A 16,067-nucleotide genomic window follows, 5' to 3' on the forward strand; every position below is an offset into this window, starting at 1 on the left:
TTTTTTGAAAGGGTGAAGGCTTGAGAAAGATAATCTGGTTGTTTGCTGCCAACTCACTTGATCTTTTAATTCAGAAGTTTGTGAATCCTCTCTAACACACAACATTACAGGTCATTTGCAGGTGGTAAACGGTTGAAACTTTCCAGGCTTTAAATATTCAAATACAGAGATTATAATATTTACATTCAATGGCGTGTATGGTAGAAAATCGAGAGTTTAAATTGAATAGCACCCCCGTCCTAGTTAGGATAATCAACAATGGACTAGCAAATCACACTTATGATGAAAAAAACCACCAAATTAATCCAATTCACTCATCCAAAAATTAAATTAAAATGAGGAAATAACATTTACAACTTAAATGTTGAGAGTCTGCCTTGTAGTTCGCATGGAAATGTACTGCTCACTGATTATCTGCACAGAAATGCAACTATTAAAGGAAGCTATATATTTTGTAACCTGCTCAGCATGCAGTGTTGATATTTTATTCCGGTTATCTTGAGAATGGATTTTCATTTTACATCAGATAAATTATTAAATTTTACAGATAAAAAGCAACGGAGCATCCAGTCTAAGGTTGGATTGATTGGATTCTTACATTTTACGTTCTTTTTCTTTTTTAATTTGTAAACCTAACTTGCAGGGATGGTGAATTTTATATACCAAAGAACAATAACCAAAGTTATCAAATGAAGAAGTGTGTAATGATCAAAGATAATTAGGGGTAGTTAGTTGCTTCCGGGAAGATTATGCATTATCATACAGTTACTACCTTTCAATCAATCAAACCGGGCCAGTTCTAAGATACCACCTTCCTTTGGTAGACAATGTATATCAGTCTACGCACCTGTTCTATGGCTGTCCACACAAGCCCTGTGCGTCCTGGTCGACATCAAGAGTTCCTGAGATTGATAGAATGTACGAAAGGAAGATAAAATGACGTAATTACCATAGCAACTGGGGTTATATGAATCGCCTATCTTTTGTTTCTAATTCCATGTCCACTGGACCGGCGATACTGAGCAATTTCGTCATTTACATGAGAAAGAAGCTTTTCAGAATGAGCCAGCCTTTTAGTGAAATCACCATCACCCGGTTTCAATGAGCTGTTGTCCTGTAAGATTTAAAAAAAGAACTTTAATGCATTAGTTGTTAGTCCGTTATGGTGAAAATGGCAGGTAAGATGGCCAAGAGTTTAACAACTTTAATGTATTAACTAGTCTCCTTTACAAGGAAAACCAAAGTTCAAATCTCCATTTTCTCAGATGTTGTAACAACTGAATTATCAAAAAAACAAACAAATAAACAAACCGTCATTAACAGTTAATCTTACACGGTGGTTCTTTGAGGACAGTTGAGTTTGCTGTTGCATACTAGGTGCTTGAAGAAGTGATTTTACCATCTCATCCAGTTCTGCTACCCTCCTCTTAAGATTGTTCTTGTCCATCTACAAAATAAAGTAGCAGAAAGATTGGGATAAACTTCATCTACAGAAACTAGACTATCAGCTAAATCTATCAATTCAAGGTTACAAGTTAAGTGGTTTACAGTAATTATCCTACCTTTAACATCTCATTCTGTGCAGAGAGCAATTGATCCCGCTCTTGGAGTTGCTCTACATTCAGCTGGAAAGTAAATATATCTGCTTCTTTCTTATTTATCTCCGATATGCAACTACAGCAACAAGACATACATTGAAACCAACTAAGAAGATGGTGCAAGATCATGAAATCATTAGACTTTCTACTGAAAAGAAAAATGTCAGCTTTGGTGTCACGTAGGAAGTCTAAAATGATAAGAGCAACAATTGTAAACCCTAGGGACTATTAACATCAGTTGTGTTTCATAGACACCTCAAAGGAGTCAAGTAACACAGTTGTGCCAAACACAGGTGTCACTATGATGTGTCCAGAGAGGTGTCAGTATGAATGCACCCTTAGCTTCGTCTTTACTCATGTCTGACAGGCAATGCTCCATGGAAATATCTTACTCTTAGGTAATTGGTAGCATATATAAGTGTGCCTTTGACGACAAGAGTAATATATTCCCTAGAAACATGTCTACCAAGTTCCTGTAACATATACCGAGTATATAACACAAAGGGAAAGACCTAGTAAAACAACGATTTAGAAATGGGCAAAAGATAATTAAAGCTAAACATTGCACAGGCCATTATATGACATGACTAGATCATTTATATCTCCCTTCATAAAAACATGGGAGATTCCAGTTGATAGTCACAGACCCCGCAAGGTTTCCTTTGACAATTAATTCAAAACTTCAAACCAACCCAAAAGGGTGCACTAGTAAGTGACAAGGTTTTCTAAATATGGAGTTAGATCAAACATAATTCCTTGCCATTGATCTTTTTTTTCTCTAAGATGAACTTCGAGTTTTTAGATAATCTGCGTCTGGATTCCCATTTTGATATTATAGGCAGTGTATGTAATACAATTATATGGGGGTGAATGATTGGACCTTCAGAGTCTAACCTCTCTCTTTCCTCGAGTAGATCATTAATCTGCTTTCTCAAATTGAGATTTTCTTGCTCCTGACACAGTGAGCACATATATTAGGACCACAACTAAACCAAATGAGTGATGAATCAAAGGTATTTATCAAAGGTTTTTCCTATAACCACCTTCGCCAGGAATTCTTCTGTTTGCTGATGAGCCTCCTCCACTAACTTTTGAACCTGACACTGGTCTATTAAGTTCTACAATGCACCAAACAGAAAGCAAACAAATGAGAAATGCAGCTATTAACATTCACACTTTAAAATACAAGTCTAAAACTTACTGCATAGTTAGTCATGTCCAATTTCACACCAAGTAAATCCCGAATGACATCATGTGTCATGCTTTCTGCTGCTGCCAGCCTTGTATTCAGCGTGCATATCTGCTTCCAGCATAGATATAATTAACACTCTTTTAAAGGGAGCATATATACATGCATGATATGGTTAAGTGCACTACCGGGTTGAGAGTGTGAGAGAGGATCTTTGTTATAAGGATGAATTGCTAAATAGAATAAAACCACCCAAGAAAATGGCACTGCCAATACCAGCAGGTTATTGCAGTGGTGTTAACAAATCTATAGAAAGGAGAAAGATTATCAAACCTCTTTCTGCCGACTTGCCACCAATGCCTCTAACTCCTCTATACGAAGCCTGGCCACTGACAATTCCTGATCCTTTTCCAAATTCATCTGCTGAACCAAATTTGAAATGCATCTGAATGGTGAGCTGGAGCCCCTTGTCCTAGTTGTGTTTCTCTCACTTTTATCTATTGTTGCAGCAATTGATGTTGAACATGACATATCAGTTTTTACTTCATGAACCATGGCCTCCAGAGTCTTGTACTGTAGAATTTGTGCATAGAGATAGTAAGTCAAGATAAACATGTAAACCGTTCATTAATGATGAACAGATTATTGAAAGTCAACATCTAATTTAAACACTAAGATATATGCTCAAGGATGTCAGTAACTGGAAAATGGCTGTCTTCTGACTAACAAGTATACGAGATATTGGCACAGGGCAATTAACTTTGGAATCCTAAGATATATACCCAAGGATATAAATCAAACTGATTCCATGCTATTTTAAATTTAGTGCGAATGTCCAGTATAGTACCTTTTGTTGGTACTGGGATGCCTGGGCTTCAGCATGCAATACAAGTTCAGCGATGTACTCTTTGTATTGTTTGATCTTCACAATAGTCAAAATCTCAGTGTTAGAGCAGAGAAAGCAGATGATGTAATATAGTGTTCTACAATTCAAAAGACTTCTAGTGACAATTAAAAATACTAGCAAGTTAGAAAAGCACCTCTTTGTCCTGTTCTCCTTTTTCCTCTTCAAGAAGTTTTATCCTTTTCTGTGCCTCATGAATTTCTAGTAACCTACAATACAGCTGTCTACATCAGAATATTTTCTTTCTTTCAATCCAAGGGAAAGTAAATGCAAATAAGAAATATTCCAAATCAAGGAAGAAGACAGCATTACTGACCTAGATATGTGCTCTTCAGTGTGTTCAACATTACTGTTTCCTGAATCCACATTCTCGGTGAAGTTCTCAACAGATGCCAATCTCTGTCTCAAAGCTTGGAGTTCCAGTTCCAGCGAATCTCTGATCAATCGATGCCTTTCCACCTCCTCATCCATTTCATATACCTAAGGGAGGAAACATTCCACACCAGTTGCATAAGAAAATATTACTAGAAATCAGTAGCCAAGACAGCCAAAAGCGCGCGCACACACACATATATCGTAAGTGACGTACACAACTGAGACTATGCCAGTTTGCATGCAGCCAAATGTACTTCTAATACAACATTTAGTAGCTGTTCATCAAAGCTCTGGGATAGATAATAAGATTTTTTTTTTATAAAGAAAATGGACAAACCTGAATACATGGGAAGTAAACAATGCAACAAAATTAAGAGCAAAAACACAAATATTTAGGAACTCTAAAAATGAAGAACAACAATCCCCAATATCCCTCAACCACTCAGACAAAGAACTAAAAAAGAAGAGTTTCAAATGAAGCTAAGATGCTTCAATCCCATCAAACTATCTAGCATGGATTCCCTCCAAATAGACCACATTAAACATAGAGGAATAGCATTTACACATTAGATGAAAAGAAGATAATGCATTGGAGCAAACCTTTTTCTCCAATACATTTATGGTATACTCGAGCTCCTCAACAGAATGTTCTAAAATCTTAACCTCCTCTTCCTTTTGTTCAGCATATACTTTACTTGCCTCTGACTCCTACAAAATTAAATTCCAGATCAACCCAGGAGAAAATCCACATGCATATTCTTAATAAATAAATTTCAAAAAGAGTGTGTGTGTGTGAGAGAGAGACAGAGACAGAGACAGAGCTATATATATGTGTATATATATATATATATATATAGAGAGAGAGAGAGAGAGAGAGAGAGAGAGAAGTTCCTAAACACAAACCTGGCGAGCTTCAACAGCAATAGCTTCCTTTTCATCAGCAAATGCATAAGCCATCTCAAGCTTATCATTCAACGATTGGACTTCTTCATAAAGTTGGTCTCTTTCGCTAATAACCCTCCTCAAATCATCTTCAACGCCTTTAACCAAAGAGATTGATTTTTGTTCAGCTGAAGAAGTTAAATGAAGAATTTCTTTTTCCAAACCTTTGACCACCTGCTTTTGTTCATCCAATAGCTCTTCAGTTTCAGATTTTTTCAAATAGGAATCTTTTAAAAGCACCTTCAACTCAGCATTTTGATCTGAATAACTGTCTACCATTTCTTTAGCCTGCTCAAGATCAGAATTTGATATAAACAAAGCCTTTTCAGTATCAGCTAGATGACCTTCAAGTTTCCTATATTCAACCAGCAACTCATCAAGCTGACTAGTTTTCATCTCTAGCTCATGTCGAACTTGACTTAAAGAAAATATTAGCTTTTCAGTTTCATCTTTGATATCCATTGTAGTGGAGGCTGATTCCTGCAACAACGTAAAATCAAAAAGCAAACCCTCTAATAAAACTTCTTTCCGTTTCAATTCTTTTTTTAATGCCAAGTTCTCATAAATGAGATTGTCATCAGATAATCCCAGTTCTTCCTCTTCCAACTTCCTGACTATTTTACTTCCATCTCTTTGATCCATGATTCTCTCACTGGCAATGTCATCCTTATCACTAGAGGAAATAGTTTGCAGATTTCTTGCTGGACAGCATTCTTGATGTTTGAATGGATACAAACCACGATGTGCATTAAAATGTGGGAGTTTGCTGACAAAGTCCCCTACATAGCACTGGTACAGCACAAACAAAGTTAGTTCTTTCTCCATTATCCTAGTGCAAATATCTTCTAGCGATGAACTGGAGTTTCTAACTAAGTACAGCATCTCCTGTCCCATAGATAAGGCATCAGAATACATCATGTTGAACCTCTCATCCACAGTCTTTTGCATTTGCAAAAAACACTCTTCAAGCAAAGAAAATGAGTTTGTCATCTCTGCCAAACCATAACTGATTTGATCCTTCAGTAATTCGTTCTCTCCTTCTTTCAAACGTATTGATGACTTAAGTTGTGCAACTTCTTCAATCAAGCTTGCTCTCTCTACCAACAGCTCCTCACCAGCTTGCTTCCACATACCAGCCAATTGGTTTGCACTATCATTTGCCTTCAGCAAAGCATTTAACATCAAATCAGCTTCTCTCATTGTAGCATGGGCTTCCTCAAATTTGGTTAAGAAGCTACTAGCATTGTTAATTTTCTCATCAGCAACTACCTGCACGTCAAGAAACATTGCACCGAGTAAGAGGTCAATGATCTTACCAATGAAAGTTTGACGAATGTGAGTAACAAAAATTTTGTTATTGGCCCTTGAAACATCTACTTTGATCTTATTTATGCAAATAATTTCATAAAGTAGTAGTTAGAAATTGATCTGTACCTCCCTTGTATTATAGCGACCTGCTTCAGCTTTCTCCATTCCCAACTTAATATATGGAACATGTATCAACTCTGCCATCCATCAGGAGTTTAATTAAGTCCCTTCCAAAAATTTTATTTCTAATAAAATATGTCCAAATTCAAGTGGTTCAAGGAAAAATGTACCTTGTCGGATAGAGCAATCTCCAACATCTGACTCACTGAGTAGTGTGGCTAACTGAACGTATAGTTTACTAAAAGCACAGAATGCCAACTCTAATTCCTTTCTCAGGCAGAATCGTGTTGCGTCATTCTGAACATTTGAAGACTTTGGTAGCTTCTTTGACTTTTCAGATTCTTGATCATCACACTGAACCACTGAGCCTCTATCAACACTCAGGTCTGTCATATTTATCCCTGCAGGAACCCTAGAGTGGCAAGTGTATAAGATGTCATCCAATTGGATTCCTGAAGCAACACTTTCAGTTGAAAACTCTGAGCCAGAGACAGAACAATCAGCACTCCATGCTTCTGCTTCTATCAAATCTTCATCCACTGAGATACACTCAAACACATTTTCTTTTGTTTTGACGCAATCTTTAATAAGGTTCAGTACATCATTTGTTTCAGTAAGTTTATCCCTTATCTGATTCAGCATGTCATCCTGTTTCTCAAACTTCAGATATTTATCTGGTTTCATTGAGAGTGATTCAACTCTGCAAAACTGAGAATTTTTATGATTCTCTCTCAATTCCATATATATCTTCCTCATCTCATGAATCTCTTTCACCAAGTCTTGAACTGACTTGCTATATGCAGTAGAAGCTTCACAGACATCAATTTGAAGGCTAGCTATATGCGTTTCTAGATCAGTATAAAATTCACAAATAGCATTATCAGACTCCAATACTCCTAATCTGGCCAACTTCAGTTGATCCTTAACCTCCTCCAGTGCTAAAACATTAGTGTCAGCCTTCATCCCTGAAAGCTTATGATTGCCCACATCAGTGGGATTAGCCAAATTTGATATTGTAATATCTTTCTCAATGTCATTTCTCTGACCATGAAGCAAAGCAGCAATAGCAGATTTTTCTGCTTCAGTAACATGATCCTTCTTGATTTTGTACTTTCTTTCTTGCATCTTTACCATGCTGGTGTTCTCATTTAACAGAATGCTTGAATGGATTTCCTGTTCAGTGCTCTCATCAGTATCTAGTTGCTGGAATTCATTTAAAGCCATTGTTGCTTCCTTCAAGGAATTTAACTTCAGCTCCATTTCAACAACCATTCTTTGTGCATCTTCCAAGCTTTTTTCTAAGAGTAGAATACTTTCTTCCTTCTCCATGCAAACCCTGGCAGCCCTCTCTACATGTTCACTAATGCAACAACTAGCCTGGGGAAATGAACTTGCAATACCTTCTATCTGACCAGAGGCATCTCTGAGGGATTTAGAACCATCCACAAGGAAGCTTGTTAGTTCCAAGGTTGCCCTTTCCCACTCCATACAAAGTGCCTTGATTTCCCCCTCTTTAGCTGCTATTGTGTTTCTTAGTCTTGTATTTTCTTGAGTCATGCAACATAACCTTTGATGAAGTTCCAACTGTAGAGCAGCAACATCTTCCTGCAAGTGAAGAATTGTTCTGCTAGTCTCCATCTCAACCTGTTCACAGACTTGTTCAATTTCATGCTGCTTAGACAACTGGAACGCCTGATCCTCTTGATATTGATTATTAAGTGATCTGACCTCCTCAAGGTCCCTAGTGATTTTGTCCAACTTGGCTTGCAGGGCCATTCTGTCAATGTCTTCATTTCCCTCCATCAGCGAGCCCATGTTGCATATTTCTAAATTACCTGATGTCAGGAACTGACTTTGAAGTTCTGGTACAGATTGTTTGTCTACCTTGTCCTTGTTGATTTCCATTTCCATAAGTCTTTGATTCTCCTCCTGTGTATGCTGCAGCTCAGTAATTAGATGGAGCTGCTCAGACTCCATTGCTTTAATCAACAATCTAGCATCATTCAACTCCTTTTGAGTATAATCAGGCTGCGTTGCTGCATTCTGGTAAATCCTATTTTGTAAAGCCCCATCATCTGTCTGGGTATAAGATGCTGTATCATCTATGGAGTCACTTTGGATGGATATGTTTTCTTCCTGTAAATGTGGTGATTAATCATAAATTACAACAAAGAAGAAAGAATTGAAATATGTCATCCATGTAAGTGCCTCCCTTTAATACATCCCAAACTAGCATGCTTTCTAGCTTGTAAAAATATCTTCTGAGAAATGAACAAAAAAAAAAATTATTCTGTCAAAACATCCGGGAAACTTATACATGGCATTTTCAGGAGATCATTGTTTTTAGTTTAAGACATAAAAGAATAGTTATTGTCAGGAAGATAAAACATTTGTGGTCAGGCATGCGCGCAGAATTGTCTCCTTGGGCTATGAATCTTCTCTTTCCTTGTCAACATGACCAAAAAAAAGAAAGAAAGAAAGCCATAGACTTCACATGATTCATTTGCCAAAGCGTGCTAAGGCAATGTGATGCTATGTAAACAGTATGAAACTGTACATGCACAGAAAATGCAACAGCAAAGATCATGTATTTTTCCAAAAGTTACCAGTTTCTGCTTGTGGCAATCTTTAAAAATTAATTGAACATCTCACTGAAAACAAGTTGGTATAATTTCTCACCAATGAATAATTATCTGTCTGCATAAATTCCTCATGATCCTTGGAGAAAGAATCTGCTACCTGCAAAAAGTGCAAAAGAAAATAAATCACCAAAATACAAAGGTTAAGCTACCTCAACAACCCTTCTTTCTATAACTCACAGCTATACTTACAGAATCAGTTGTAGCTTGACTAAAGTTCAAATACTTTCTAAGTTCTGTTCGTAAGTCATCTACTTCCCTACAGACATAAGCCAAAAAATGTTAGACCTTCACAACTGCTCAAATTACTATCAGGAAGATGAAAAAAGTAATTAATGGAACCAAATGTCCAGATGATCAGCGCACTAAGTTGTCCATGTAAAATACATCAATATCCTAATTTGTTCAAGCCCAGTGTAAGGGCCATGTGTAGACACCCCATTTTGCAACCCTTATATTATTATTATTTTTTTAAATTTACACCTTTTTTAGCACCATGGGTAAAATGGTAATTTTACACAAGTGGAATTACTTGACCCTAAAATCCATATTTTAAGTGGTCATAGAACAATTAACAGTAAATTGGTCTTTTTGTGTGTTCAAAACAGTGTTAGATCTTTTGTTTTTTGTATGAATGATCCTATTATTATGAATGGTCTTATTTTGTGTTCAAATCAATGGTTATAAAACAATAACAACAAAGCCTTATTCCCAAATATTTTGGGGTTAGCTATGAATCCTCAAGAGATTAATAAGATTCGGCCACACTTATTCTTTTCTTCTATTCTATTCTAATAGAAGTCATACTCTTTGTCTTTATTACTTCCTTAATTGACATGTCCTTTTTTATTACTTCTAAAGTTCTTTTTGGTCTTCCCCTGCATTTTTTGGTTCCCTCAACTTGAATCAACTCAATCTCTTTTACTAGTGCACTAGTTGCTCTCCTTTGAACATGACCAAACACATGGTCATACTTATTGAAAATGGGACTTTTTACCAATCATCAAACAGTTGACACTTTGGTAACTACAAGAGAGCCAATCTATTCAACCTTAGTGCCAATTGGCACTATAGTTCCAGGTTTGCAATTCTTTTTTTTTTTTATAATTTCTATATGATTTTCTTTTTTCTGATTTTTGTGAGAGAAAATATGAGATAATACTACCAATTCTACAATTTTTGAGCTGTAAAATGAATTAAGATAGTCCTCTCTGTAAATAGGAGAGGTATCCCAACTGAGAAGGGGTCCTAGTTTTCACTTATTGTAGTTTAGAGAATCCCTGGATCCTAGATTACCTACCTGCCCATCACCCGACGCCATAAATTTTCTTTATTTTCTGCATATTGTTCATCACACACCTTTCCACAGCACACAAATCACCCTAGCATCCATAGGAATCAGCAATAAAGATCCAATTCAATTAGTTTTTTAGGAGTTTGCATCAATCAACACTGCCATTGGAACGAAGATCTATCAACAAGCAACCATCTTCAAGAGAAGGTATATAACAGGTGGAGGTTTCAAGAAAATGATTCAAGATCAAAAGACTGTCATAGGAGCGAGAAAGAGAGACATTCCACCCTGAGTTCGCCAATTGCTTAGAAATCAAAAAAGTGCATGCATGTATCTTTCATTCCTTGTTAGTTAATTAGTGCTTTTATAGTTTTATATAATATGTTTGGTTCCTTATTATCATGCTTTGATAGTACCCAAAAAAAAAAAAAAAAAAAAAAAAAAAAAAACAAAAACATGCGTTGGAAATAGATTAGTTGTATTTCAAATTTAAAGTGATGGCTTTTTGTAAGTTAGCCGCTGGACTATTGAGAATATTGAATTGACCCCAAGACGGATTTTTTTTTTTTTTTTTTTTTTGAGAAGAAATACTAGAAACTTTATTGAAAAAAAAAACTTAGCCATTATCGGCTATAAGAACATCATGAATGTGTGAAGGAACATCTTTCATCCACATTGATAACCTCTAACATGTCTAGCATGTAGCATGTTTAGCTAAATTGTGAGCTACAAAATTGCCTACTCTGCGGGTATGTAAAAAACAAATGTGTAAAAGTCTCTAAGGATGGTTTCGCTGAATCAATAAAATTAAATTAAATTGTTAAAGTTTTTTTTTTTTATATATATAGATGCAATATAATTTTAGTTTATGAAGACTGCTTTATAATTATTATTCTTTATTATCAAGCCAAAGATACCAATTGTTTTTTAGCATAAGTAAAGTTTAAACCCTAAATCTCTTATCTGACAACAAAAAATTTTACCAAACTAACTGAAACCCACCTTTAAAGTTACATTCAAATCTTTTTATTTTTATTTATAATCTAATAATTACAATGGAGAAGAGGGATTTACAATTTGAACCCTTACCCTTGGGCCTTGGACATTTCCGTTGAAAATACTAACAGGTACTAATTTAGTTAGAAAGCTGATAATCATTTAAATCATTTGTTAAACAATGGTTGTTTTTAGCTCTTTTTTGAAAAATAAAATGCAACACACAAATATCAATATCAAATTTAGCCTACATCAAAATAAAATTTCTATATTAAAAACCCATTGGCATCTTACACATGATAATACATAACAATTATTATCGAATAGAACATACGTTCATATATATATACATACATATATATATATATATATATATATATATCAAACCATACAATTACCTTTAAGCATGTGCCAATGATTGATATTTAAATATTTTTTTTTTTCAAATAACGTACATTATAACTCATAATTAAATATTTAATATTTCAAAACCTTGTTCAGGATTAAAGAACGATTAAAATCATCTACAAGTCCATGAGTAAGTTTAATGTGAAGTTCTTAAAATTTTATTCATTAATTGTGAAATCCGCTCAATTAGTGGATTGGATTTTGCTATACCATGAATAATTTCAACATGTACAAAAATATTGCTAGATATTATTGGTTTTCAGTATACTCCTCTCAAAAACATAGCAATTTTCAATCTACTTATTTCCCAAATGATACACTGAAACTATCCTATAAACTCAATAGGCATTTTACAAGACTCATTTAACAATACGGAGTGTGGTAAAACAGTAAAAGATATTAAATGAGAATAATTACTTCAATCATAAGTGTAATAGTGCCCCCTCAAAAAAAAAAAAAGTGTAATAGTGGGCCATTGATGAATTCAAAGTAAGCTATGATTACAACACTAATAATCTAATGCTAATAAGTTGTAACGTTATAGACTGATTTTGAAAGAGTTTTGCAAAAGGAATAAAGAGGATGGGGATTTGAATTCAAATGTTTGCTTATGGGTCCAGCATACATAAAGAACGAAGCGCATTTGGCCAGCAAAACTGGGAAAGAGAAATTATAAAGATTGGAAAATATAAAATAGCAATTCAATTTGACGATAATTAAAGAGTGGAGCAAGTGGGACTTACAGAAAAGTTAGTGGAATCTCGGACTGAAAGAAAAACAAATCATCGAGTACAAAATTTGTGAAAGTAAATAATAAGCTGACAGTTTCAACTTACTTTAACACTAACATTTGGCAGAGATCATTATTATAAAGTCTAACTAAAATGAAAGGCAATAGGCTCCATTAATCTTTTGCTTTTTCTGCTGAATTGCATGGACTTCCACAAGAATCCCTAATGTTGTATTCATCGGCTTGAAAAAAAGATGTTAAAGACGTACTTTTTTTCATTTCAAGTAAAATAGAGAAGATCTTTGAGGATTACCATTCATAGGCTGAGGCCCTAAACAAAGTAACTCGCAACTAAATGTCATATGGTTGTAATGCAAAGATTTGCAAACAATTAAGCATCGTTTAAAAAGGAATTAGAGAATATCCTATGAGCTTTGTTAAATTTCAAAAGTATGTAAATTATTCAATGTACTCGGTGTACTATACCATCTTCACACATATAAATATATCTCATACATGAGATTCATATTTATATGAGAAGATATAGTACTTCAAGTGTACCAAATAATTTCTCACAATTTAGGTTAATCAATCTTGGCATGGCTGTCATTTGACACTTAGAAGTTGGAAAACATGTTCTATGTGCATATTACCGTTATGGGTCTTATCTATGCCCCCTCAAACTAATACATGGTGGTAACAAACTGTTATGGTCTTAGTTAGCATAGATGAGCCAAACCCAAAAAGCTATATACATCAAATGGAAATTGTCTATATAGTATATGCATGATTAGGATGTTTTTAGGGGAAGTTTATCATAGAGTTTCCAAAATCTTACATGTATATTTTGAATGAGTGAATTGTATTTGTTGTACTTTTCAATGTTTAAATAAATACCAAAACAATGATCATCGTGTTTTTAAATACCAAGATGAATAGAAAAAATTTAAAAAAAATCTATGGTGGAGTACCTTGAGATTTCTTTTATTATTATTTAGAAAATAGTACTTCAAGAATTCTAAAGGATCTTAAATTCTTAATTCATTAATGTCATCAATAATGAAATATAACAGTGTAGTTCCATGAAACTTGTAATTTCAGTATGACACTCTCGAATAAGTGACTGTTTACATAATTTAAGTCAAAGAACTATTGATCCACTTAATTAAAAGAGAAGAATAAGATGCAGGACGTATCATTCTCACAACTGATATATTCTGAATGCAGAGCTAAGATGCTTATAAGCGTTTTCTGTTTTTTTTTTCCTCTTTCAAAAAAATATTGAACTGAAAATAGTTTTTAAAAACCCTTTAAAAAAGCCCTTAAGTTCGTGAAGGCTAATTTTATGACATAGAATTTACAAGAATCATCACGACTATCTGATTTTTAGATCCTTGAATCATCACTACTGTACCATTGTATATTTGTATGCGTCCTTTTAAATAAGATGAACTATTGTTATTTAAAATCTAGCCGTTATTGTTTATTGACTTTATTCTGTTAAATTCTACTACTTTTAAGTTTTAACTTACTAGAGAGTTAACGCTTCAAAGTCTACTGCTCAGAATAGGGGAAGAAAAAAAGCTCCGTGTGGGTCATGGGTGGCAGTGACATGGTTAGTACAGAAAAAATTTAGGCAAAAATATAAAAATTAACCTTCTAATTTTCACAATTTTTTATTTCAATTTTTTAATTTTTAGTTCTGTCAATTCAATTCTTTAACTTTCAATTTTTGTCAAAAGTTCCGATTCAATTCAGTTAGTGACTGTGGTTAAAACTCCTGAAACAACGCGGTTTTGCTTTTTTATTTTTTTAGTTAAAAAAAAAAAAAAAAAAAAAAAACCAATCGTTGTTCCCCTTCCCCTGGGGATTTTTAAAAAAATAACAATAAAATCCAAACAATATCATAAGTTAGGCAACGTTTGAAACTATTTTGGTTTATAACAATTCGAGTTCAGAGAAATCGATTTCACTATTCATTCGCCTACTTTACCCGTGGCTGAGGTGGAAAAATCGAGTTCATTGGACTTGATTTTCATACATAGAAATCGAGTCCAGTGGACTCGATTTCTATACATGGAAAACGAGTCCACTGAACTCGTTTTCCATCTATAAAAAACCCTATCCTTTACCATCACAGAACAAAGAACAAACGAACCCAGGCGCCTGGGTTTCTTGCTGACGAACCTAGGCGCCAATTCTGACCGACGAACCCAGCAACACCGACGAGCAAACGAAGGAACCCAGGCGCCGATTCACCAAACCCCAACGAACCCTAGCAACACCGACGAGCAAATGTCTAACACGCTCAGATCGGATCAGTGGAGGAGAAGAACACGCTCGTCGACGCCTGCGTTCGTTTGCTAGTCGGTGTTGCTGGGTTCGTTTGCTGGGTTCTTCTATGACGGTATGGGGTTTTTTAACACAACTGAAGAGCTAGTTGTGTGGAGTGTGTTTTTTGCAAATCGACTTCAGTGGAGTCGTTTTAAATACAAAGAAAACGACTCCAGTGTGGAGTCATTTTCTTTGTATTGAAAAAGACTCCACTGAAGTCGATTTCTATGTATAAAAAATGAGTACAAAGGACTCGATTTCTTTATCTACTCAACTGGCAAAAAATAGATATGAACAATAAAATCAACTCCTCTGAAGTCGAATTGTTAGAAATGCAATATGTTTGAAACGTTGTCTAACTAATAATATTATTTGGATTTTGTAGTTATTTTCTAAAAAATCCCCTTCCCCTGAATCAAAACTACACAGTGCACACGAAGAGCACCCAAACCCCCAAATCTCAAAATCTTCTTTTTCACACACTCTTCATAGTCTCTTCACTCAACTCTCCATGGAGTTTTACGAAGGAGCTTGCGAGATGAAACTACTCCAAACTCTCGAAGGCCACACCGACAGAGTATGGAGCCTCGCTTGGAACCTGGCCACTGGCATCGCCAAAACCCCTCTCGTCTTCGCCTCTTGCAGCGGCGACAAAACCGTTCGAATCCACTACTAACCCAATTCAATTCCTGATTATTACAACTCTCACAAATACAATTCCACAGATTGATTACCAGATTCCCCCTCTCGGCTTATTTAAGTTATTTATAAATAATTTTTTTTAAGGATAAAAAGAATCTTGAGCCTTGACGCTTTGCAGTGTATAATGGACAAACTAAACTAGGTTCACTGGTTCAGGCTTTAACCAGAGGAGAAAGAGGATCTCTAAACTGAGCTGCAGTATCATCGAAGTTCGAGCTCGACCACCGAGAAAAACCGATCTTGCCATTCGTGGCTTCTATGTTTCACGCCCTCTCTCTATCCCTTTCTTTGTGTCTGGTTGCTAAGAAAAACCTGCAGAAAAATGAAAAGATATTGGAGATTTAGACAAACACATAGACAAACCGAACAAAATCCTTCTACCTCTTCTCCCTCTTCTTCCTATTCCTCTTGGAACTGCAAGCTCCTTCTTTGTTTTGTTTTGATTTCAGGGGAAGGGGTCGTTCCCTTAATGTTTTCTTTTTCTTTTTTTTTTTCTTTTTTTTTTTTCTTTTAATTCCGAATTTATCT

General features: G+C 35.1%; 1 protein-coding gene across 1 annotated transcript in view; it reads right to left on the reverse strand.

Annotated features, from left to right (window-relative positions):
• Positions 1-114: 114 nt before the first annotated feature.
• LOC111986951 (kinesin-like protein KIN-12C) overlaps positions 115-16,067 on the reverse strand; it is a gene marked incomplete at its 5' end in the record, with an annotated part of 17,246 nt that continues 1,293 nt past the window's right edge. Inside the window, 17 exons of the mRNA XM_065762910.1 lie at positions 115-414; positions 848-1,114; positions 1,334-1,447; positions 1,563-1,674; positions 2,493-2,551; positions 2,642-2,716; positions 2,800-2,898; positions 3,121-3,360; positions 3,635-3,709; positions 3,828-3,900; positions 4,008-4,171; positions 4,667-4,774; positions 4,970-6,277; positions 6,443-6,513; positions 6,607-8,572; positions 9,116-9,175; positions 9,268-9,334. Coding sequence (XP_065618982.1) covers positions 977-1,114; positions 1,334-1,447; positions 1,563-1,674; positions 2,493-2,551; positions 2,642-2,716; positions 2,800-2,898; positions 3,121-3,360; positions 3,635-3,709; positions 3,828-3,900; positions 4,008-4,171; positions 4,667-4,774; positions 4,970-6,277; positions 6,443-6,513; positions 6,607-8,572; positions 9,116-9,175; positions 9,268-9,334 — 4,729 coding nt within the window. The remainder of the gene's footprint in view (positions 415-847; positions 1,115-1,333; positions 1,448-1,562; positions 1,675-2,492; positions 2,552-2,641; positions 2,717-2,799; positions 2,899-3,120; positions 3,361-3,634; positions 3,710-3,827; positions 3,901-4,007; positions 4,172-4,666; positions 4,775-4,969; positions 6,278-6,442; positions 6,514-6,606; positions 8,573-9,115; positions 9,176-9,267; positions 9,335-16,067) is intronic.

Source organism: Quercus suber, unplaced genomic scaffold, assembly GCF_002906115.3.
Source record: "Quercus suber isolate HL8 unplaced genomic scaffold, Cork oak 2.0 scaffold_480, whole genome shotgun sequence".
Classification (NCBI taxonomy): domain Eukaryota; kingdom Viridiplantae; phylum Streptophyta; class Magnoliopsida; order Fagales; family Fagaceae; genus Quercus; species Quercus suber.